Below are 23,222 nucleotides of genomic sequence, written 5' to 3' on the forward strand. Positions count from 1 at the left end.
TCATTTTATAAGTGCTCATATCCTCTCAACCCTCGTCTGAGAATGGTAAACTTACCAGAAGTACTGGCACTTTTGGCCATTATGAAATGCATTCGTAATTTAACCAAAATCCACAGAAAGACCAAAATAAATATACTTTCCACTCACCATCACAATTTTCCCTTTTCTGCCGACAGTAATCCCGGAGTTCCTGAAACCAGCATTTATAGCCACCGAGTGCTTTAAAGAGAACATTATATTCATTGTACATTGAAAAAGGATAATTCTGCACTTTTACAGACTCTGTTTCCACAAACAACAAAATATACAATACGGTGGGAATAACAGTGGTGCCGGACAATATAGGAAATGATCTGAATTGATCATCTGAAAACGTATTGTCCCAGTAGATACTGGATTTGTGGTAGCAGAAGGGAGGGGTATTGTCCCGTATTCTTTTACCTTAACCCTGTCCACACTTAGGCTTAGTTCTAAGCAGCCCAGGACACATTATTTTGTGGCTTTTCCTGAACCACATACAGTTTGACACAGGCCTAAGGTTTGAGTTTACGGAGTTTGAAAGACTAGAGCCATTGGATTTGCAGAGTTCTGCCTACAGGTTTCACAAGTCTGAATGTATTTGGGAGTTCAGATCTGTAGAAGACAAATTAGGTGTTTATCATGACATCAGGTTCATCTGTTTGTGAGTAATTACAGCTAAAAGCGCTAAAGTAGATTGTTGCAGAAGCTAGGACTGGAATACCACTTCATATTAACAGCACACCATGTTGCCAGGCTTTGGCCTTTTCTTTGAAAATCATATTATAAATCATGTAGCCAATGGAAACAAGGAAGCAGAGAAGAGTTTGCTACGATTACAAGGTGCAATCACCATTAAGTAAAAGGCAAATATGAAGAACTCCCTCCTTAAGCACCCATGAATTATGCAGCATGGTGATAGCCGAAATGTTACCAACTCAATTGGCATGCTACTTTAGACAGTGAGAAGCTTTTGGACTGCAGATTTGACAATGTAGGGACCTACCTTGTCCTGATGAATGACCCAGACCTGTAAAGGCTATACGTCAGAGGGCAGAAACATGCTGACTATTTAACATAAACCATGTGAGGGCCCAAAGCCCATTTTAAAACTCCTGTTTTAAACCTTATGATAGGAAGACAACAATGAATAACACTAATATGCCTTCTTCTTTTAACAAAATGCACAGTGTAGAACATTCACACACTTCACTGCAACTCCAATATGTCATACAGGAGGTTGCCTGGGATCCAGAGTCCTAAGATAAGAGCGGACTCAATGAAGAAGCATGCCACATAAATGTGAACGAGAGTCCAGCGCCCCAATAACAAAGCACATCATTTAAAGCAATCCAAATAGGTTGGAGAGGGCTCTAGGCAATTCTTTGAGGAAAATGGGGGTATGCTTGAAAAAAAAACGGCCAGCCAAGTGTTAATTTAGTCTAGAAAAAAGCGAGAGAGAGGTACTGTCAAATATTCTAGAGGATCAGGCAAACAGACACAGCAGTGGATCCCCAGTAATGGCAGAGGAGCATCGCCCCCCCGCTCAAAGTGAACAGATAAAAAATAAAATTATAATAGAATAATAAACCAAGTCTAAGGTGGAGCAGGGTCAGGCCATCCTCTTCGACAGCGGCAGGGAGGAGTGGTGGGCACTTGTAAGTGCGCATGTCAGTCTAGCCGACTCTCTAAGGCCGGCCAAACAGACATGCACACATATTTCTCCAAGCCAGCCGTGTTGCACAGCCGGGTGGAGAAATGGCGCAGGCTCCCTGAGGGAACAGCCCCCTCAGGCCAATCCAGACTCTTCTCTCATGCTTGGCAATAGCATGAGTGCAGCGTCTGGATTGGGTAGGGACTCTGGGAGCCTGTGCTGTGTGACCCAGGGACTGCCAGGAGCAGAGGAGCACTGAGACCCCGCAGGGTCAGAGTAAGATAAGTCATTTTTTTTCATTATTATTCCGCCAACCCCTCCACTTTTTATTTGCAGTAGCCACCACTGCACAGACAAGACCAAAACAGTATATGAGACTTCTATCCTCTCACTTGACAGCACAAAGGGGTTAGTGTTGCACTTATACAAATCTTACTCTATTTACAGACAGAACCAAAAGGCACTGCTGTGGGACTGATTTAACACTACCTATCTGGTGGATTTATAGTACGTTCTGCTCTTGATCAAATACAAAATGTGAAATTTTATGCCAGAGGCTATGGCAGTCCTAGATTTGAGACTCAACACTGAAGGCAATCGATAGAAAGGACTCCACCTTAATATCCAAAATGCTTCTGGATGCCAAAATAGTTACAGTGATAGACTGCTCGAGAAACATGTTCTTAAAGCATTGGTTATAATGGTAATGCCACTGAACAATTAGGCAAGAAAAGGGATCAGAATTCTGAATGCCTCCCCTAAGACACTGCACCCACAGACCGTGCCACTAAAGGCTCTGTGATGGAAAGCCTTTTTTCTGCTGAATTGTACTAGAAGACATTTGTACTGGTTTTATGTGCATTCTAAGCATGGATAGTAAAAATATGCTGCTGGTCTGTATCTTTTAACATTCAATGTATAATCAACACGTCTTCCATTTATTTACAATTTCAATAAAACAGAGTTTAAAAATGTATACTATAAAATAATATTTTTACACATATTTGTATAATTGGTGTTCTTACTAGTATCTGTGCGTCTTCTAAAAGCTGACATTGTACATGGAGCACAAAAGCTTCAAATTTCAATACAGCATCACCGCGGGAGTTCTGAAGAGCTTCTACCTAGGAATACAAGAGTATTTATATGTGAAATAGAAGGACCGTAATAATATGCTGGAAGAACATAAATGGCAAAATGCAACAGTGCACAACATGGTGAAAATCGCATTGCTCTTCTGAAGCTTACTTATGCATATACTATGGGTAAAGCCGAGAATCAAAAAAGATGAGTACACAAAAAGTCAGAATGAGCACCACACGATTCTAGGACTGCAATGAAAAGAAGGTAGCTTTTGCAAAAGCTAATTATTTTTTTTTCAGACATCAATTCATTGCAATTGAGGGCTAAGAGATCTGTAATTGGAGGCTGTGACATGCTTTCAGTTTGCAGATAGGCTGTCAGGCTCTTTACAGGCCCAGGCAAATTTCATCGCAAAATATGCATGATGCACGCAACTGCACTTTACGGAAGGTAAACAAAAATATTCAAGTTTATAGTTTTGCACTGTATTTTTGCTCCGGGGACTGGATCAAGCACAAAATGGCTTGAAAAAAAAAACTGGCATCGACTGAAAATATATCACGGGAGACATTTCGTCCTCTAACTTGCTTGCTGGTACCTTGAGTGACTTCTGAATGTATGGGATACCCTCACATTCAATTTTCACTCGAGTTAGACAGAAGTGTGTTCAGCAGAAATATATAACATATTGAATAATTTCCCCAAATTCCGCATTTTTTTTATTTATTTTTTAAAGGCAGTTTTGCAAATCACTGGCTATGTGCCTTTCCCACTTTAAGAGTTGAAATCTGTTGAAACATGGCAGGTTCACATTTTTTCAGAACTTCTGTGGCTTTATGCTGCCGTAAAAACTTTGCAGTTCTCCGCTGACCATACTTTTGAACATGGAAAAAAGATGTGCTGAATATATTCACCTTGCAGTTCCCAGATACCTAAAGACACAATTGTGAAGGGGGTGTGGAAAATTATAAAATATGTACTTTCATCACGGCTAGCTGCTTCAGAAATCTACTTTGATATCCTTAAAAGTAGGCTACAGTTTAGCAAAACTCTCTGTAAGCTTCTCTGTTTTTGTCTCAGTTGCAAATATTTGGGGTACATTGTATTTAGAAAGCAAACAAATGGGACAAAAGTTTAGAAAAAAAAGGACTGCAACCTTTTCCCATTTTCATCAAGTAAGTAATTTTAATATATTACTTGCTATCAAAATAAAATAACCAATCTTACTTCCAATCATTTGCATGTACTTGCCTTAATTAAAAGAGCATCGTCTGAACATTATAACTATTCACAAACTGTTACAATTTGAAAACGTGCACGCATTGTGATATTGGTACCACTGGCTTTAACTCAGGCTGAGCTTACAGCTCGCTGTACACCTTCCCACAACAATACTGTGGTATTTGCAGGTTGTTGAGGCCCCGTCTCCAGTGAACAAAATAACCATGCACACTTGACCCTCACCCAAACAACGTCCTAGCATTAGGCGATAACATTCCAAATGCCTGTTGTAACGGGCCTTCTTTTGCACTTCTCCTGTCTCTCCCCTTCTCACAAAAATTATGAGGTTGGTGCCCAGTTTCACTCTGTAGGCTTCCAACTCTCAACAATCTTCAAGCCCCACTACTAAAATTCATAGATGTTTCTCTCCCCAGAAACCCACCTGGAGATCTCGGCTTCAATCACAAACATATAACATATTGTTCCTGAAAGAGTCACAGCTTTTACAAGTAATGATTCTTCACTAAAAACACCAGCTCCACTTGTAGCTAACTGGGAAAGAAAACTCCTTAACCATACACCAGAAAGGAAGAAAATAGTGGAAGCCTACTTTTTCGAATATGCTTTTCATCAGGTCTCAAAGATGGAGGCAGATTTGGAAATTCCTAAAACCTGTGGTTGGCCCAATCTGAATAACCCTGCTTTACTCGCATCCCAGTCCGGTGATAACATAATCTAGTTCTAAAAGATACACAACAGGCTCATGCGGTCAGTGATGGCTGGTGGTAGATGCAGAAGGATGCAAGCACATCCCGAAAATATCCATAAGCAGTTTCATTCACTATCTTATTACAGAGCTCAGTAAAGTCCTCTATCATGTAGACAGACTTTGAAACATTGCTTGAGGCAACAGCACAGCAATCCAGGAAGATCCCCCGCCTCCTAACTGGTCAACACCACTCTTCCTTAGAGGGCAGAAAAAATAACTCATTCAGACTAGACAGCTCCCAGCTTTCAAACATTTTCCACCTCCCTGGTATCAAATACCCTACACAATGATGTTTACGTTGTACAGAGGTACTCCCCTAATTCTGTCTTTTGCTCCCCATCACCCTCCCATCTTGGCTGGGTCTAGAATGTTATACCCAGCTCAACCGTTGCTGAAGCTAGAGTGACAAACAGGTGACCTGCTTCCTGAAACCTCCTCTTCTTATTGAAACTGTCTTGTTGCCTATAGTAGTGGAAGGCATGCTTGTCTCCTCTGTTTCAGTGAACACCCATCTGAATAATCTTGCCACTAATCCCATCAACCCCTTATCCTCCTTGGTTTTGCTCTATACAACAGTGAGGCGCTAAAGGCGAAACTGCTGTCATTACTATTCATCAGGTCAGTTAGCAGAATACTAAGAAAGGAGCCAACAGCCCAATGGCTCACAAACTAAAAACCTGGTGAAGGAGACATCAATCATTAGAATAATGCCACGCTGCCTGGCCTCAATCAAGGACTGAAACTGCCTTCGGGATTAGTTGTCCACGTTAAGAGCTAGTTGAAACGGAAGCTGGGTCCTTCAGACGCAAAAGTCCATTGTGCATGGTACAAATGCAAGCATTGGCTTCCATAATCCCTGACTTGCACCACTTATGTAGGTCCAGTGAGGGTAATATCTGTACTAGACTGATAAGGACTAAAAGAGGATGTCTTGCCTAGGACCTGACAACAAACTCATTTTCTGAAAACCCTATCTTCAACTCTTGACTCCTCGTCTTAATCAAGTGCAAAACACATAGCAGCATAAACTGTTATTTAACAGCAGAAAACCTGGGGTACAAAGAGCACATAAAGAAATCTGTATGAATCATTAAAGAAAGCTAAAGAGTAAAACATCAAACTGCCAAAATGTAAAAATAGTGAATAGATATGTTTTTAACCAACTGCTGTGACATTGCATGTAGGTAACTAAACCAGACCAGTGCAGTGCCACTGGGACCTAAAGCCCTGAGGGATCAATTAAACCGGACAGTAGCTGTATTCATGTTTTGCTTCACTAATAACTGAGCTGAAACACTTGTGCACTGACAAAAATCTCTGGAATGCGCTTCTTAGTCTAAAGAAGACATTTATTAATTCACTTCACAAGGTTCGTAAAGGAGATTAGCATGCTGAAAGTACACATTGAAAAATGTTCACAGCAATGACATGAAAACATGTACAAATGATTCTCTACTGCAATATACACAGCAAATATACGTATCTATATTACAATGCAAAGCAAATAGACATTTAAAATGCATCACCATGAGGCAAGGGTAAATCTGCTTCATCTCCCTCCTAACCAGCATCAGATCGCCAGATCCCAGAATCAATCGTGGAGAGAGAGATCACTTATCCTCACGGGAAGGATGACACACCTCAGAGTCCTGAGCATGTCAGAGATCTGAGTCACTCCCCTGTCTATCTGGTCTCAGCCTCTTAAACTTTGAACAAACAAGAGAGGAGAATTCTAGAAACTCCCACTACTTAAGGTTATTATTCAAAAAATGCTGGTTACTTTAGGTCAGCTTTGAAAAGAACACGTTGGAAATTGGCCAAAATCCCAAGGTGCCCTCTATCAAAACAAAACCGTTCCCTGCCATCCTAGTACATTCTTATCAGGCTAAGCCCTTGGTGAGAAAGAACACACAAACATGCAGAGTAAAAACATGAGCACATTGTATAATGTGGAAAAATACTTGCAGCTTTTAACATGGTGGTGGCTAATGCTAAAATAAAGTCAATAGGAGGTCAATTGGTAGTCACTAATGTGACGGTGTGCTGCTAGGCTAAGTGCAACGTGGGGTCAGTCTGAAAAACACAAATATCATTACAATTTATTACCCCGACAGCAGCGAAAGGGGTCATTTTCCATGCTTGCACAATGGCACAGGTACAGTGAATTGGTAATAAAGTTACACTGGCCTGGTCCTTGGGGGAAGTGATGTGAAAAGGTGAATTTATAATAAAAAATGCCCCTGGTGGCCAATGAGATCTCCGTTTTAATATGGGGAATCTTCATATAACTGGGCAAACAAGGCGGAGTCTGGCTTTTGGGCTCCAGGGATGATGGAGTGTGCTGGACAGAGAGAGGAATTCCCATGTTTCACAAAAATAGGTTTGCGGTTTAAAAGAGTGAGCTGGAGTAAGAAAGGTGATGTAAATAGGTGGTTTGTGAGTTTTTTGCTACCCTCAAAAAATAGTGGCATAAAACAGTGTCAACACTAACAACATCAAAGCAGGGTGGGCTTTCTCATAAGAGGTAAGAAAAAGCAACAGTCAGTGCACATGCAATAAATAAAACCAACCCCGTGCAAGCACTGTACGCAGAGTGCTGAGACTCCCTGGACCATTCAATGGACAAGTAATTAATACGTACCCCTGCCTGCATTTCGCTACAAGATGCAGGTTTCAGAGTTCCAGGCCATACACATAACCCCACCTCCTTATCGTGGAGTCCTGTACATCTAAAGGAATATTTGCATACACTGAAATTAAAAGTGCGCCTAGGCATGCATTCTGGTGAACAGATAAACACTCAAGGGCTCATTCTAAGAAAATCGTCAGTGCTGCTACTTCAGGTCAGAAAATGAAGGCTGATGTTTAAAAAAAGACAAAGTGCATTTGTAACCTGACCATTCGTGTCTTGTAACAGCATGAATTGACATGGCTGCCTTGAATTTCTGCAAGAGTTTGTAAGTTATTTAAATAAAGTTAAATCAGGACTGTGAACGAAAAAGATTTGCAGTCAGTGTAGTAGAGATCTGGACAATTCGCACAGTGTGCACACAGGGACTTTTAATTGTGAAGATATTAAGTAAAAAATGGATTGTCTGAACCTGTAGATAAATGTTAGATTATCCTACTCTGATTACCTATTTGGAGGCGACTAGGACACCTTATAGAAATATGATTAAGACTGGGTTTGAGTAGGTGCTAAAAGAATCCTTCCACAGAGAAGAAATGGGAAAGTTTTTTTAACACCCTAAACAAGTTCAATCAAAGTACATGTATGCATAGTACACATTAATAAGAAAAACTTCAGTACTCATAAAGGGGTGCTAGATGGAAGTAGTTAATAAGTTTCATACCTATACCAAAATCCTCTTGAACAAACTAATTTCGAGCCCAGAAGGATGGAGTTATGTACACCTTATAAAATAAGGCCCAGAGTAGCGAGGCAATGTAAAAAGAACTCAGTACAATTGACAATACGCCGAATCCAGAAAGGCATTAAACCACATAGCAAGTGTTGAAGCTCCATTAAAAAAACAAATAATAATCAGACTCAATCATGTGCAAAGTCAGAGTAACACATTGTTCAAATTTGCAACACCACAGGAGGCTGACTTTTCCTTTATGCATAAGGCTTTGTGTTGCTTAAAGGTTGTCAATGCAGCTCAAACTTGTATCTTTGAAGTTTCATACGCATCAACCCTTTCCATAAAACATGGGGCTTAAAAACATCTATGTGCACATTTTCTCTTTCTGCATACCATTTTGTCTATATTATTTACAAAATGGAATATTGTAGAGAAGGTCCCAAGGGCAGGCAAGACCTGATGATCCACTATATATATTTCTATACTCGCTAATCCATTATATGAAAGTAAGAGGACGATGCAAGCCATTAGGGCATTACAAAGGGATGTTATCACTCAACTTACACTCCAAATTACAGAATGTTAAAAAACGAAAACTATCCTGATTAACCCAAAATTCCTCACCTTCAGCAGTTCAGCCAAAAATGAAATCTAAACATATAGCTACAGCACACCGCCTTATCAACGTACTATAGTGGTAAAACCCTGAATTTGAGGGAAACAAACAGTTTGAGGCTTACGTTCAATGCCTTCCAAAGAAGCTACGACCATCAGAAAAGCCCTGCCCTGGGCTAATACAGCAGTACTGCAATCTTAATCAGTTGGAGGGTTAAGGAATGACTCAAGTAAACAGGATCACCTGACAAACTGTACACTGATCCACTGATGCTTCAGTTTGGACTGGCTTTGTTGAAGTCCATTCTGCAAAGTTGCACAAAATGGCTAGACATTACCACAATGCCCCAGATAAGAGAAGATCATCCAACCTTCTGCACTGATAAGCACTTTTTTCTCTTTTGTATTTTTTCAAAGTTCTAACTACTATAACTTAAGGGAGTCTAGTTTTTAAACAAACTATTATGCAGCATTAGCCGGGATTGGTTTTATTTAAGCTTATTTTTAACAGGGAGGGTTACACAGATGAAAGTAACCTATGTTCAGCTTAGCATACCAAAATTAATGTTGAATCAATTTTTGCCTTTAGCTGTGTAAGACTTTTCCCGCTGAAGTCATACATTTTAAATATCTTAGTGTTTATTTTGTTTTAGTTGTAACGAAAACGCTTGGATGAATTGCCACACATTTGTTGACCACATCAATTCTGTTTTACTTTTGCAATGGTTTTAATTAACTATGCAAATAAAGATTTGATTGATTGACTATAGGGGTAATCACACACCATTAATGAAGCATACAGATGAAATACTTCTTTATGAAATAACGAAATAAGCTTCAGGCTATTAATCATCCAATTCATTATAACATATGAACACTCCACCTGCCTCTCAAACCTACCTTATGTCTGCAATGCCTGCCGAGGAGACTTGGTAAAACAGTCCTTTCAATACGTACTTCTGCTAAAGAGTCGAAAATGGCTGAGGGAACATGACATCAAACTCTCTAGTATAAGCACTGAGGAAACATGTAAAATAAACAATTGCTCTAGGGCTGAGACAACAACTATTGTGTGATATCTGACCTTCCATTTCAGCAAAACTAGGAGATACGTAGTGATGTCACATAAATAGTCTCAGTTGAATCCCACACAAATGACGCTTTTGACCATTTACAAATTAAGGCCCTCATTCTGACCTTGGCGGTCGGCGGAGAGGCGGCGGTCGGACCGCGAACAGACCGGCGGTATTAAAAATGGCATTCTGACCGCGGCGGTCACCGCCGCGACCGACCGCCACTTCCCCACTCCGACAGCCACGGCGGTCAAGACCGAGGGGCTGGAGTCTGCGCACTCCGGTCCGGCGGTCGACCCAAGACCGCCAACGGTATCATGACCCTGCTTACCGCCGCGGTTTCTGGCGTTCGGGAACCGCCATGCGAACCATGGCGGTAGGCACTATCGGGGCCAGGGAATTCCTTCCCTGGCACTGATAGGGGTCTCCCCCACCCCCCACTGCCCCCCCGAGTCCTCCCCCCACACCCTCCACCCCCCTGCCACTCCCCAGAGGTGGTACGAACCCCCTCCCCACCCCACCCCGACATGCACATACACGCACCCCGACATGCACACACCCCCAACATGCACATATACACACCCCCTACACACACACATACACAACGGGGACACATACCCGCACACATACATGCCGACATGCGCACCCGCCGAACTACACACATTGCCCATAGGCACAGCAGCACTCCCCGCCCGCATGCACGCACTCACACACCCCCTCTACACACTCACACGCACACCCCCATGCACGCACACATCACACAACACCCCCCCACCCCCTCCCCTCACGGACGATCAACTTACCTTGTGCGTTGGTCCTCCGGGAGGGGACAGGAGCCATGGGGAGGTGACCGCCAACAGAAGACCGCCAACAGAAGACCGCCACACAGAAATGTGGGTCGTAATTCTGTGGGCGGTGTTCTGCTGGCGTGGCGGTGGAGGTTGACCAGTCTCCACTTTCCCGCCGACCGCCAGTGTGGCTGCTGGCGGTTTTCCGGCAGAACGCTCCCAGCGGTCAGAATGCGCACAGCGGCATACCGCCGCGGTCGGCGGTCTTCACCGCGGCGGTAACTCGGCGGTCTCGCGAAAAGACCGCCAAGGTCAGAATGAGGGCCTAAATGTCTTTTATCCCATACATGAAACTTCTGAACTGTAGGTGTCCTGAGATGAATACTTGGCTGTTGTGCAGGTTCTTACTGGTCTCTCATTACCATCTGCCTTCCTCAACCACTTGATGTACCTAAACAGACTAGGAAAGACTGTGAAGGTCTGAAGGTATGAAAGATATCTTAGGCTGGCGGTCCCAGTCTTCCACTGTCAAGAAGAAAGTAATGTCACAACCGTGGGTGAAACACTGGTGTGTGCCCGAAGTCTCTGCCATTTTACCTCAATAATAAATATGAATAAATCAGACTAACACCCTTGATGAGAATGCATTTCGTGCGGTTCCTTTTGGAGAAATGTACCTTTCTTCTTCTGGATTCAAAGCTAAATTTCATCAGAAAGGAGCTGAGAGGAGTATTAGGTCAGGCCCAGATCTCCCTCAAGCAACTAGAGAGGCTTGTGGGTCTCCTATTTGCATCTATTCAGGCAGTCTTTTCAGGTCACTTCCAGGCATGTTCAGACCAAACACAGTTATTCAGATATGGCTCCTTTAGACTAGGATACTAGAGTAAAGTTGGTATGATGGTTAGACCACTTAGGGGCCTGAAATGGAAGAGCCATGTTCTCCATATTCCTGGATCTTGTCTTAGAGTCAGATGCAAGGCTCTGGAGATGGGGGGACGTGAGGCAGCTTCTAGACTGAAGGAAGATGGTCTGAGAAGGAGCAATCAATGCACATGAATTGTTAAAGCTTCTTGCAGGCTCCTTTGCAATCCAGAGGTTTATAAAACACCAGGCAAGGTGTATGGTGCTTCTTCAAATGCATAGCTTAACAGCAGTAAAATACAAACAATGAGAGGAACAAGGTCAAAACCTTTAGCAGAGTTGGCCAAAGCCGTGTGGGATTTTTGCACAGTACACTGACCGAGTTTCTGACTGGGTCCAGTAGGTGGGGTCCCTCTCTGTACTTTGCAGGGGGGGGGGCTCGAGTTTCGTTACACCATTGGATGACAGCAGTGGGTGGAACTTAGATGGGCAGGTGTTCAAAGCTCTGAATGAAACATAAAAGCCATTAGATATAGATGTGGTAGTTGTCGGACTAATAATTCAGCTGGTGAGGTTTTTCAGCTGGATACTGGATCTGGACACCCTAGCAATGGATACCTTTCCCCAGGATTGGTCTTGGGGTTGGGGGAAAGGATCATTATGCTTTTCCTCCATTTGCCATGATCTGCAGATATTTGGCCCAGATTCACAAGCAGTTGGCTTCAGTGGAGGTAGTAATGACTTTGTGGAAGAGTTGGCCTTGGTTGTCTGATGTTACTGGAACGGGCCAAAGACTACCCAATTCATCTTCCAGTATTCCTTCCGTTGTTGAGATGCCCTTTCGTTCTGAGTTACAGCCTTCTAGCTCAGGACAAAATGGTGATGGTATGACCAATTTCGGCACACGAAGAAAACCAACATCAGAAACAAAGCTTAGGGGTTTTACTACAAACTTATACTCCGGTTAATGCAAACAATTCTCAAGAACAAGCTGTTAACGTGCAAAATCACCATGGGGTGACCAAAACAGCGAAAAAAATTAAGACGGATTAAAATAAGACAAACTAAACATTCAATTACAGAGACACAGAATAACAACAGAAGAATTTGGTGTTCTGAAAATAAGTGCTGTCCCAATCCTTTACACATTAGTGCAAGTAAAAGACATCTAACTTAACGCGTTAGGGCCATTGGGAATTCTCTCTACTTATAGGACATGAGGGAAAAAGTTAAAAAGCAGAAACAAGACAAAACAAACCGGAAAAAAAGACATCTGGGGCAAAAAGAAGCTAACTAAAGAAAGTAAAAAATTTATAAAAAGGGAAGGTGTCAACATTTCCTAAGCTTGGTCCAGAGTCTTCTCATTGGGCCAGGTGAAAGTCTAAGGGCCTAATTCAGACTTTGGTGGAGAGGTTACTCCGCCACAGACGTGATAGATATCCCGTCTACCATATTACAAGTTCCATAGACTATAATGGAATTGAAATAAGGCGGACAAGATAGCCATCACTTTAGTGACGGAGTAACCCACTCCACCAAACTCCAAATCCATCCCTAAGTCGCTCTCAGACAGCACTGGGAAAAATGCGGGCCAGGGATTAAAGGTTTGCATCTCTCCTCATCAAGGGAATCAGTCTTCTGCCTAAAATCGATCAGTGAAAGTCCTAGTTAAATTGATGATTAGTTCATTTGTAATGCCCAGAAATCAGGCAATCACATGGTTTAGTCTTTTCAAATTGCACAACAACTTAGCAACACCCTTCTGCGTTCCCAAGACCATCCTGGGAAGGTAGCTATCCATGGACTCCTGTGTGACTTTGCAACATCATTAATAGGGACAGTCTTCACATTCAGGTATACACATGGACTATAAAAAGCTTTTGGGGGGTATCAAGAAAAGAAGATGTGACTCGCTGACCGCCCTATTTATAGTGTGCTGCTGTATTTATTTTGTGTTGATGTTTCCTATGTTAGTGAACAGAATTGTGGGAATTGTAACTGTGTTTAAGTGCTGTATGATTTAAATAGTAAGAAAAGAGTCTGCATAATACTCGCCTCCTGGGTCTTTAATAAAGTCAGGACTCTCATTCACAACTGGCTAGGTGAATCTGCAATTGTATGTAATTTCAAGTGAGTACAGACACACACATGCACATCAGGCTATGAAAATCCTAAAACAAAATAGAGGGTAGCAATCATCATAAAAGTTCATTAGAACTTCCAACCTAATGCAATTTACATAGTGAGATGTAAAAACATCTAACAAATTTTGAAAATAAATGGGTAAACAACAGCACAAAAAACATCAGGAAAAGCAAGACCTACAAACATACCGTAACACCATTTTATGGTTTATCATGCACCAGTTTCAAATCATCAGCAACAATTAAAGGTGATCTAGCATATTTTATCATGGGGACCTGGATTAACATGGAATAAATATCTGTTTGGGAAATCGGGTACAGTGAATGGTGATGCTATTTTTAACAACAGATTTCCAAGCAGGCCTCATTAACAGAGTAACGTTTTTCTAAGAAACTTTGCAAAAAACTTTTGTGCACTAGACTAAACAGATGCGAGGAAATGGTTCTGCTGGTTAGGAAATATGCATTTAAAGCAATCAAAGCGTCTGACGAAAAGGGTTTCCTTGGCAAAAGAGCAAACCTAAATATTTGTCATTGTGGAATACAGGCAACATGCTATAATAAGTACATATATAAATGTGTTTTATGTATGCATATTTGTGTAAATAAATGTGTATTTACACTACATATAAATCTGTGTGTGACAAAAAAACATAGTTGAAAAGATCACAATCCTATGCTTGATTACTCTTGGGAAATGTTGGTCAAATGCTTTGACTGAAACAAACAGATTAATTTTGTTATATAAATACACACAATGCATAATGTGGAATTTTAAACCATCCCTAAGCTAAGCTAAGAGGCTGCATCAATTTCGTGGTGTTAAGCTCAGAGCCACTCACATTTATGAAATAAAGGCAGAACTGTTTACCCTCTCAAAAAGACACTATCTAACTACCAATGCTAGAATCTTTGAATAAATAGGATTTCTTTGTGTCTGCGGTGAGGGGGCATCAGCAATGGCATGTTGATGTCTTCAAGCAATATAAGGAAGGGTTAATATTCACCTAAATTCATATGATTTTGAATCAGGCTAGAGCAAAGTGGGAACACAGTCCAGGGATTAAACGAGGGAAGGAGGGATGGATTAAACAAGCACTGGCAAAGCCAATACGTTTTGCAATTATGAATTCTATTGGTTTTGTCAATTTTTAGTTAGACACGTTACACAGCAGTGTGAGCTGCTGTAGAACATGGCTTAAAGTGTACATTAAAAAAGCGCTACAGGGAGTGCAGAATTATTAGGCAAATGAGTATTTTGACCACATCATCCTCTTTATGCATGTTGTCTTACTCCAAGCTGTATAGGCTCGAAAGCCTACTACCAATTAAGCATATTAGGTGATGTGCATCTCTGTAATGAGAAGGGGTGTGGTCTAATGACATCAACACCCTATATCAGGTGTGCATAATTATTAGGCAACTTCCTTTCCTTTGGCAAAATGGGTCAAAAGAAGGACTTGACAGGCTCAGAAAAGTCAAAAATAGTGAGATATCTTGCAGAGGGATGCAGCACTCTTAAAATTGCAAAGCTTCTGAAGAGTGATCATCGAACAATCAAGCGTTTCATTCAAAATAGTCAACAGGGTCGCAAGAAGCGTGTGGAAAAACCAAGGCGCAAAATAACTGCCCATGAACTGAGAAAAGTCAAGCGTGCAGCTGCCACGATGCCACTTGCCACCAGTTTGGCCATATTTCAGAGCTGCAACATCACTGGAGTGCCCAAAAGCACAAGGTGTGCAATACTCAGAGACATGGCCAAGGTAAGAAAGGCTGAAAGATGACCACCACTGAACAAGACACACAAGATGAAACGTCAAGACTGGGTCAAGAAATATCTCAAGACTGATTTTTCTAAGGTTTTATGGACTGATGAAATGAGAGTGAGTCTTGATGGGCCAGATGGATGGGCCCGTGGCTGGATTGGTAAAGGGCAGAGAGCTCCAGTCCGACTCAGACGCTAGCAAGGTGGAGGTGGAGTACTGGTTTGGGCTGGTATCATCAAAGATGAGCTTGTGGGGCCTTTTCGGGTTGAGGATGGAGTCAAGCTCAACTCCCAGTCCTACTGCCAGTTCCTGGAAGACACCTTCTTCAAGCAGTGGTACAGGAAGAAGTCTGCATCCTTCAAGAAAAACATGATTTTCATGCAGGGCAATGCTCCATCACACGCGTCCAAGTACTCCACAGCGTGGCTGGCAAGAAAGGGTATAAAAGAAGGAAATCTAATGACATGGCGTCCTTGTTCACCTGATCTGAACCCCATTGAGAACCTGTGGTCCATCATCAAATGTGAGATTTACAAGGAGGGAAAACAGTACACCTCTCTGAACAGTGTCTGGGAGGCTGTGGTTGCTGCTGCACGCAATGTTGATGGTGAACAGATCAAAACACTGACAGAATCCATGGATGGCAGGCTTTTGAGTGTCCTTGCAAAGAAAGGTGGCTATATTGGTCACTGATTTGTTTTTGTTTTGTTTTTGAATGTCAGAAATGTATATTTGTGAATGTTGAGATGTTATATTGGTTTCACTGGTAATAATAAATAATTGAAATGGGTATATATATTTTTTTTGTTAAGTTGCCTAATAATTATGCACAGTAATAGTCACCTGCACACACAGATATCCCCCTAACCTAGCTAAAACTAAAAACAAACTAAAAACTACTTCCAAAAATATTCAGCTTTGATATTAATGAGTTTTTTGGGTTCATTGAGAACATGGTTGTTGTTCAATAATAAAATTAATCCTCAAAAATACAACTTGCCTAATAATTCTGCACTCCCTGTATGAGCGGCCAGTGTTGACTGTGTCATTTTTTTTTTTTTTAACTTTAAGCCTAACATGTTATTAAAAATGAAAATGTGCTCATGTCAAGCAATCCAATACCTTTGGGTCGTTTGCGCTATATAAAAGCACCGCCAAAAATAACACTGTAACGTGTTTTTTTATTTAAACAATTTTGTTGTTACTTTTATTTATCGACCCATAGATATTGTAGTGCTTTACATGAGCACTACTTACATTACAGAGGAACACTTTCATTTTTAAAAATATGTTACACAGCAGTCCAAGCTACAAGTTACAAAAAAGCCCCATGATTCGGTCTACACTGGCTTTGCCTTCATGTCCTGTTCGATGATGAAAGTAAATGACTGAAATATACTTGAGTGATGTACGTTATACGTCACCTATAATGTTGTTCATCAGTGGGAGTCTCCATTGATCTATGCAATCACTTAACTGCATGTCTTCTAAGGTACCCTTGATGCTACACACATTGGGCCGTATTTATACTCCGTTTGCGCCGAATTTGCGTCGTTTTTTTCGACGCAAATTCGACGCTAAACTAACGCCAACTAACGCCATATTTATACTATGGCGTTAGAGGCGAATAGCACCAAAGTTCCCGGAATGTGCGTCATTTTTTAGCGTGAACCCCTTCCTTGCGTTAATGATATGCAAGGGAGGCGTTCCCGTCTAAAAAATGACTCCCAGGCCTTTACGTGGTATTTATACTCCCGGGCAAAAGTGACGCCCGGGAGTGGGCGTGGCTAAAAACGGCGCATTTGCGCCGCTTTTTAACGCCTGGGTCAGGCATGGCGTTAAGGGACAAGTGGGCTCAAAATGAGCCCAGAGTGCCCTCCCCTGCCCCCAGGGACCCCCCCTGCCACCCTTGCCCACCCCAGGAGGACACCCAAGGCTGGAGGGACCCACCCCAGGGACATTCAGGTAAGTTCAGGTAAGTTTTTTTTTTTTTTTTTTTAATAATATTTTGTGGCATAGGGGGGCCTGATTTGTGCCCCCCTACATGCCACTATGCCCAATGACCATGCCCAGGGGACAGAAGTCCCCTGGGCATGGCCATTGGGCAAGGGGGCATGACTCCTATCTTTACAATGATAGGAGTCATGTTGATGGGGGATGGGCGTCGTTAAAAAATGGCGCAAGTCGGGTTAAGATGATTTTTTCGACGTAACCTGACTTGCCCCATTTTAAGACGCCCATGCGCCATTTTCCCCCTACGCCGGCGCTGTCTGGTCTACGTGGTTTTTTCCCACACAAACCAGGCAGCGCCGGTCTGATTGCGCCGTCTAACGCCATTCCATAAATACGGCGCCCGCATGGCGCTTCAGAATGGCGTTAGACGGCGCAAAACTTTTTGACGCTAAACTGCGTTAGCGCAGTTTAGCGTCAAAAAGTATAAATATGGGCCATTGTTTCTTGTCAGAATACTCTGTTAACAAACACAGCTCAATATATGCTTGCATGAAGATCCTAGTGCGGCTTGGGTCTAGAAGTGATTTCAGTGGGTTTGGAGAGGGTTGCAGGGGACTGATCTATAATTAATATCCTTTTTTCAAATAGAAAGCATTGTTATGCTCGGATCATGCTTTTTAATGATTGAATATGACCTGTAGCTCATGCTGAAGTCAGACATTAAAGGTGGGCAGTAAAACTCCCCTTATCTCTGTGAGGGTCGCATGAAGATCACAGAAGTAATGTAACACTTCATTGGCCAGATCTTAGTGTCTGGTTGCAATGCAAGGTTTGGGAGAGATAGTAGCTTCTAGTATCCCCTATAGTTCTTTAAGGTATTCTCACATGATTTTAAGAGGCACTGAAGCGTCTCTGTTCACAACTCACAAGACATAATTAATGTTACAGGCAAATAAAACTGACAGCGTCTGCTTTTAAATGCATGTTACACAGGCCAGCAATCAAACATTACCCGTGTTGGTTTCCTAACTGCCCGAGTGCCAAAACAACGTAGAAATGCAAATATCAATCAATCTCAAACTACTGCACTGAAGACAGGAGGAAACAGCATTTTGTCTTGCGTTCTGCCTCGTGGGAGAGTGGGAAGAGGGCAGGAGTGCAGATGGAATGTTCGCGTGTAAATCAAGAAAAGTAACTTCACAGTAAATTAGCCAGTAGGAGGAGACTGGCCATTAGCGATTGGAAGTGACCAGAAAGAGTACTTGGTCTAGGCTCCATACGACAGTATAGATGGCAGGATGGCAAAGCAGCAGATAGCCGGAAGTGAAAGAAGACTACGTGCTGGCCAATCAGAGGCACGTAAATTAGAGTTACGTTGCACTAAGCCTATGGTAAGTTCAGGTAAGTAGGAGGCAGGTTCTAAGTCCCTTTTAAGATTTTTTTTTATTCACAAAAGATTTTGCAAGCGTGGAAGCGCATGGATGCAGGCGAAAGCTAAAAAGGAGGTTCAGAAGAGAAAGCGGAAGGAAAAGGACAACGGGAAGGAGGACTAGGTCAACAACCACTGCCAAAGCTAATAGGGCTGGCTTTAGTAAGGTGCAGTGGTTTATTTTTGTTACAATTTGTCAAGGAGACAAGAATAAATCAATACATTATCGAGCACTCAAATTATAGGCAGCTACAACGTTGTTTAAACACTGTCATTCCTTGGCACCCAGAGCGCAGACAAAAAAAATTGTTGGTATTTAAAGTTAGTATACAAAATAAAATAGCATAAGAAAAACACTCTAAAATGTTCACGTTTTGAGCAGTCACTAAAAGTGAAGGGAGTCAATGCACAAAAGATGGCTTACCCTTTGCGCCATGTTGTATACTGTGTAGGGAGGCAGCAGTATTTGAAGGACAATTTAACAGAGCAATGGATGAAGCCCTCTGATCAAAAGCCCCTCTAAGTTTGTAAAGTAAGTATGGACTTTAGAAAAGCACCAGTCTGGTAAGAAACTAAAGCAGTCTCAAAGGCCAGACCTATAGATGGAGAGATGTTGCAGAAATGGGGTGACGAAAATGGGGAAAGAATAGGAGGAAAGCAAGAGTGTAACAAGAATGAGATGAGAGTCGTTGATAAGAAAAACAGTAAGGGCAGAAGAAGGAAATTAATAATGTAAAAGAGGCATGAGGATGAGAAAAACAGATCAAGGAGACGCAGAAAAGAGAAAAGCAAGATAAATGGGTATGAGGTGAGAAGTGACAGAAGAGCAAATGGGGAAAGAGCAATTAATCCTTTTGCAAAATAACTGAACGATATTTCAAGAGTTCCATAAATACTGCAAATGGGATTTTAAGTGAGCTTTCTCGTTTGAACGTATTTTATTGTATTATATATGACAAACTGTTCTAAAATCACAAGAACAATCCCCAAATGAATGCATAAACATTCAAAACATATTTACTGAATTTCTGAGGGTGATACTTAGGGATCTTTGTAGCTCACTGGTAATCTTGTGGTCAGCTGAATGGGGTTTTGGCTTCACCGAGTTGTACAATTACCATAATGCCTACGTCTTGTAGGAAACTAGGGGATCCCTAGGAATAACGTGCTGTTACAAAAAAGGGAATAATATGAAAACATTGTTTCGCCAAGTCCGAGTTATTTAAAATAAGAGTAGCCTGTGAAGTCCCTGTGAAAGGGCGCCTCCCACTCGGCCTAAAAACATCGACTCTCATCAAAATGCCCCCATGGTGAAATTAAGTAATAAAAACTGGCACTGAACGAGCAAGAACTGGTGCAGTTGTTGAAGTGATAATTGATGAGAACAGCGCCCAGGCAAACTATACACGGCGTCGTGACTATTCTATGACAAGACGGAGAAACAAAATGGCATTGACAGAAGGTAGCTGACTGAGGTTCGGCTGAAGGAGGCCCTGCTGCCGCCGCTGAAAGTGAGCAGCGAGCGGATGGAGCTACAGGAGCTGTAAAATCCACATGAGACAAGTAGATGTTATTGGCAGAAGTGGGAGCGGGCCCATTGTGACAGGCCCACCAGCAGTGGGGGAAAGACTGAAGCTATGGGAGGAAGGGGAAGACCGACAACTGCCAGTACGCACATAACACTCTCCCTGCACCCCCAAAACAACCTGCTCCCGAATAAAACAGAGTAGTTACCAATTGGTTGAAGTGGCCCGAACAGAGCATAATGGCCAGCCAGAGTGCAATTCAGGCTGCCAAGGATGACATTGCCAGACCTGTTAATGTGCTGAATACAAAAGCATAAAGAACAAGCATTGGCAAAGACAATACGTCTCACCTATACAAGAGCTACTGGCTTTGGCAATGTGTTTTGCCATGTTGTACACCTGTGTGGCTGCTGTGAAATGTGGTAGAGTGGAGTAGGAGGAGTAGAGTGTCAGAGTTGAGCGGAGGGGAGTAGAGTTCAGTGGCACAGAGTGTCAGAGTGGAGTGGAATAGGGTGGTGTGGGTTGGGGTTGACTGAGGTTGTGGGTTGGATTGGACTGGAGTAGAGTGGGGTGGATTGAGTAGGATGGATTATTGTGAGTGGATTAGCTTGGAGTGTGGTGGATTAAAATGGGGTGCTGTGGATGGGATTGGGATGACAAGTGAGGTGGATTGGATTGGATTGGGTGGGTGGTTTGGATTGGAGTGGTGGGGTGGATTGGATTGGAGTGGGGTGGATTAGATTGGACTAGAGTGGGGTTGATTGGACTGGGATGGGTTGGTTTCAATGGATTGGAGTGAGGTGGATTAGACTGGAGTGGGGTGAATAGGATTGGGGTGGACTGAACTAGGATGGAATGGAGTGGGTGGACTGCAGTAGAATGTGGTGGACTGGTGTGGGGTGGATTGTAGTGGGTGCAGTGGATTGTAGTGGGTGCAGTGGATTGTAGCGGGGTGGATTGAAATGGGGTGGATTGGGTTGGGGTGTGGTGTATGGATTAGATTGGAGTGGGGTGGAATGAACTTGAATTGAGTAATTGGAGTGGCGTAAATTGGATGGATTAGATTGGGGTGCAGTGTAAAGAACTGGGATGGGGTGGGATGAACAGGGGTAGAGTGGGTTCGAGTGGAGTGGTTTGGATTGGAATCAGGTGTATTCGGAGTGGGCTGGGGTGGATTGAAATGTGGTGGGGTGGGGTGGGGTGGCATCGCGTGGGGTGGACTGAAGGGGGTGGATTGGAGTGGGTTGCAGTGGACTGGAGTAGGGCGGATTAGACTGGGGTGGAATATATTGATGTGAAGATGACTGGATTGGCGTGGGGTAGAATGGGGTGGACTTGATTGTGGTGGATCAGATTGAGTGGATCAGACTGGGGTGGACAAGATTGGGGTGGATCAGATTGGACTGAGGTGGATTGGACTGATTGGGGTGGAATGGATTGAGTGTGGTGGATTGGATTGGGGTGGAATGGTTCAGGTGTACTGGATTGGGGTGGAGTGGATCGGATCTGTGTGGGGTGGAGTGGAATGTAGGGGACTGGAGTGGATTGGATTGGAATACATTGGGTGGACTGGATCGGAGTGGGTTGGATTGGAGAGGGGTGGACTGCATTGAAGTGGGGTACATTAAAGTGGTTTGGAGTGGGGTGGACTGTACTGGAGTAGTGTGAATTAATGTGGATTGCATTGGACTGGAGTGGAGTGGGGTGGATTAAAGTGGCTTGTATTGGAGTGGGATGGACTTAGATGTGTGGAATGGAGTGAGAAGGATTGGGTAGAGGTGGATTTGACTGGAGTGGGGTGGACTGGAGTAGGGTGGGATAGAGTGGAGTGAGGTGGAGTGAATGAAAAATTTCCTAGCTATCGTGAAGGAAAGTTTCAATTCTATTAAGGACACGGAGGCGAGGATTATGCAGTTCTTTCTTCACTTTTTATTACACAGCAGGTTCAAAGTTCAACATCAAAAATCATTAAAACCACAAATCCCATGAGTCCGTAGTCATGGCAACCATAATCCAATGAACACCGATAACGCCGACAGTATAAATGCCCAAAGTAACGTCATCCTCCCTCGACTTCACTGCGAAGGGACATCTGAACATCAAGTAGTCGCTGTCTCCGGACCTAAGAGAGATTGTAAACAGCATCAGACAACACGAAATGTAATTCTGAGATGTACATCTGAAACCAGGAATAACATGAAGTAACAATGCAAATAATGTACAGTATAAACCCACAACATAGTATCTGTTACCAGAATTGCAGATCCACCCATATGAAATACACAGCAAGTAGACACAGACTGTTAGAAGCAGAGAATGCACTCCGAAAAATAGCCATGTATACCACCTTTGAACGTGATCCAAACTGTCCTCTCCGGATGGGAAGGAATGGATCATGTCACGGGTGGGATAATCCTCGCCTCATTGTCCTTAATAGAATTGAAACTTTCCTTCACAATAGCTAGGAAATTTCTCATTCTAGGACACGACCGGAGGCGATGATTATGCAAGTTCAAAGATTACTCACCACTAATGAGGCCGCCTCATGGATTGGTTTAAAATATAATTTTTTGAAAACCGACTCCAAGGACCAATCAGCTGCACTCATTATGTCCTCGAGCCTACCACCTACCTGCACTGCCTTAGAGGCCATGACACCTCTAGTCGAGTGGGCTCCAAAAGCCTGAAGGTCCACCCCAGCTTCCGCCAGGATCCATCTGATCCACCTAGCGATGGTAGGCGAGGAAATCGCTTTAAACGGCTTCTTCGAGAAAATCAGTAGCTGGCCTTCACCAGGAGGCCGAGGGCAGCTGTCACCTCTTCGTACGCCTTTAGGCAACGAACCACGCACAATTTAGGAGCAAACGGAAACGCCGGATAAGACACTGACCTAGTATTACATTTCATCCTTCGGGCGATCAGGAAGGTTACTCCTTCAGGAGAAAAAACTCTGGACG

At 42.9% G+C, this 23,222-nt stretch overlaps 1 protein-coding gene across 2 annotated transcripts in view; it reads right to left on the reverse strand.

Annotated features, from left to right (window-relative positions):
- The window catches only part of TYW3 (tRNA-yW synthesizing protein 3 homolog), a 65,540-nt gene that overhangs the window by 20,468 nt on the left and 21,850 nt on the right, over window positions 1-23,222 (reverse strand). The window contains exons 3-4 of one of the 2 annotated variants that reach the window (XM_069232435.1): window positions 2,698-2,796; window positions 148-219 (exon numbers count right to left, since the gene is read on the reverse strand). In XM_069232435.1, the coding sequence (XP_069088536.1) occupies window positions 148-219; window positions 2,698-2,796 (171 nt within the window). The remainder of the gene's footprint in view (window positions 1-147; window positions 220-2,697; window positions 2,797-23,222) is intronic. The other variant, XM_069232436.1, reaches the window with a different exon arrangement.

This window comes from Pleurodeles waltl, chromosome 4_2 (genome assembly GCF_031143425.1).
Source record: "Pleurodeles waltl isolate 20211129_DDA chromosome 4_2, aPleWal1.hap1.20221129, whole genome shotgun sequence".
In the NCBI taxonomy this organism is placed as follows: domain Eukaryota; kingdom Metazoa; phylum Chordata; class Amphibia; order Caudata; family Salamandridae; genus Pleurodeles; species Pleurodeles waltl.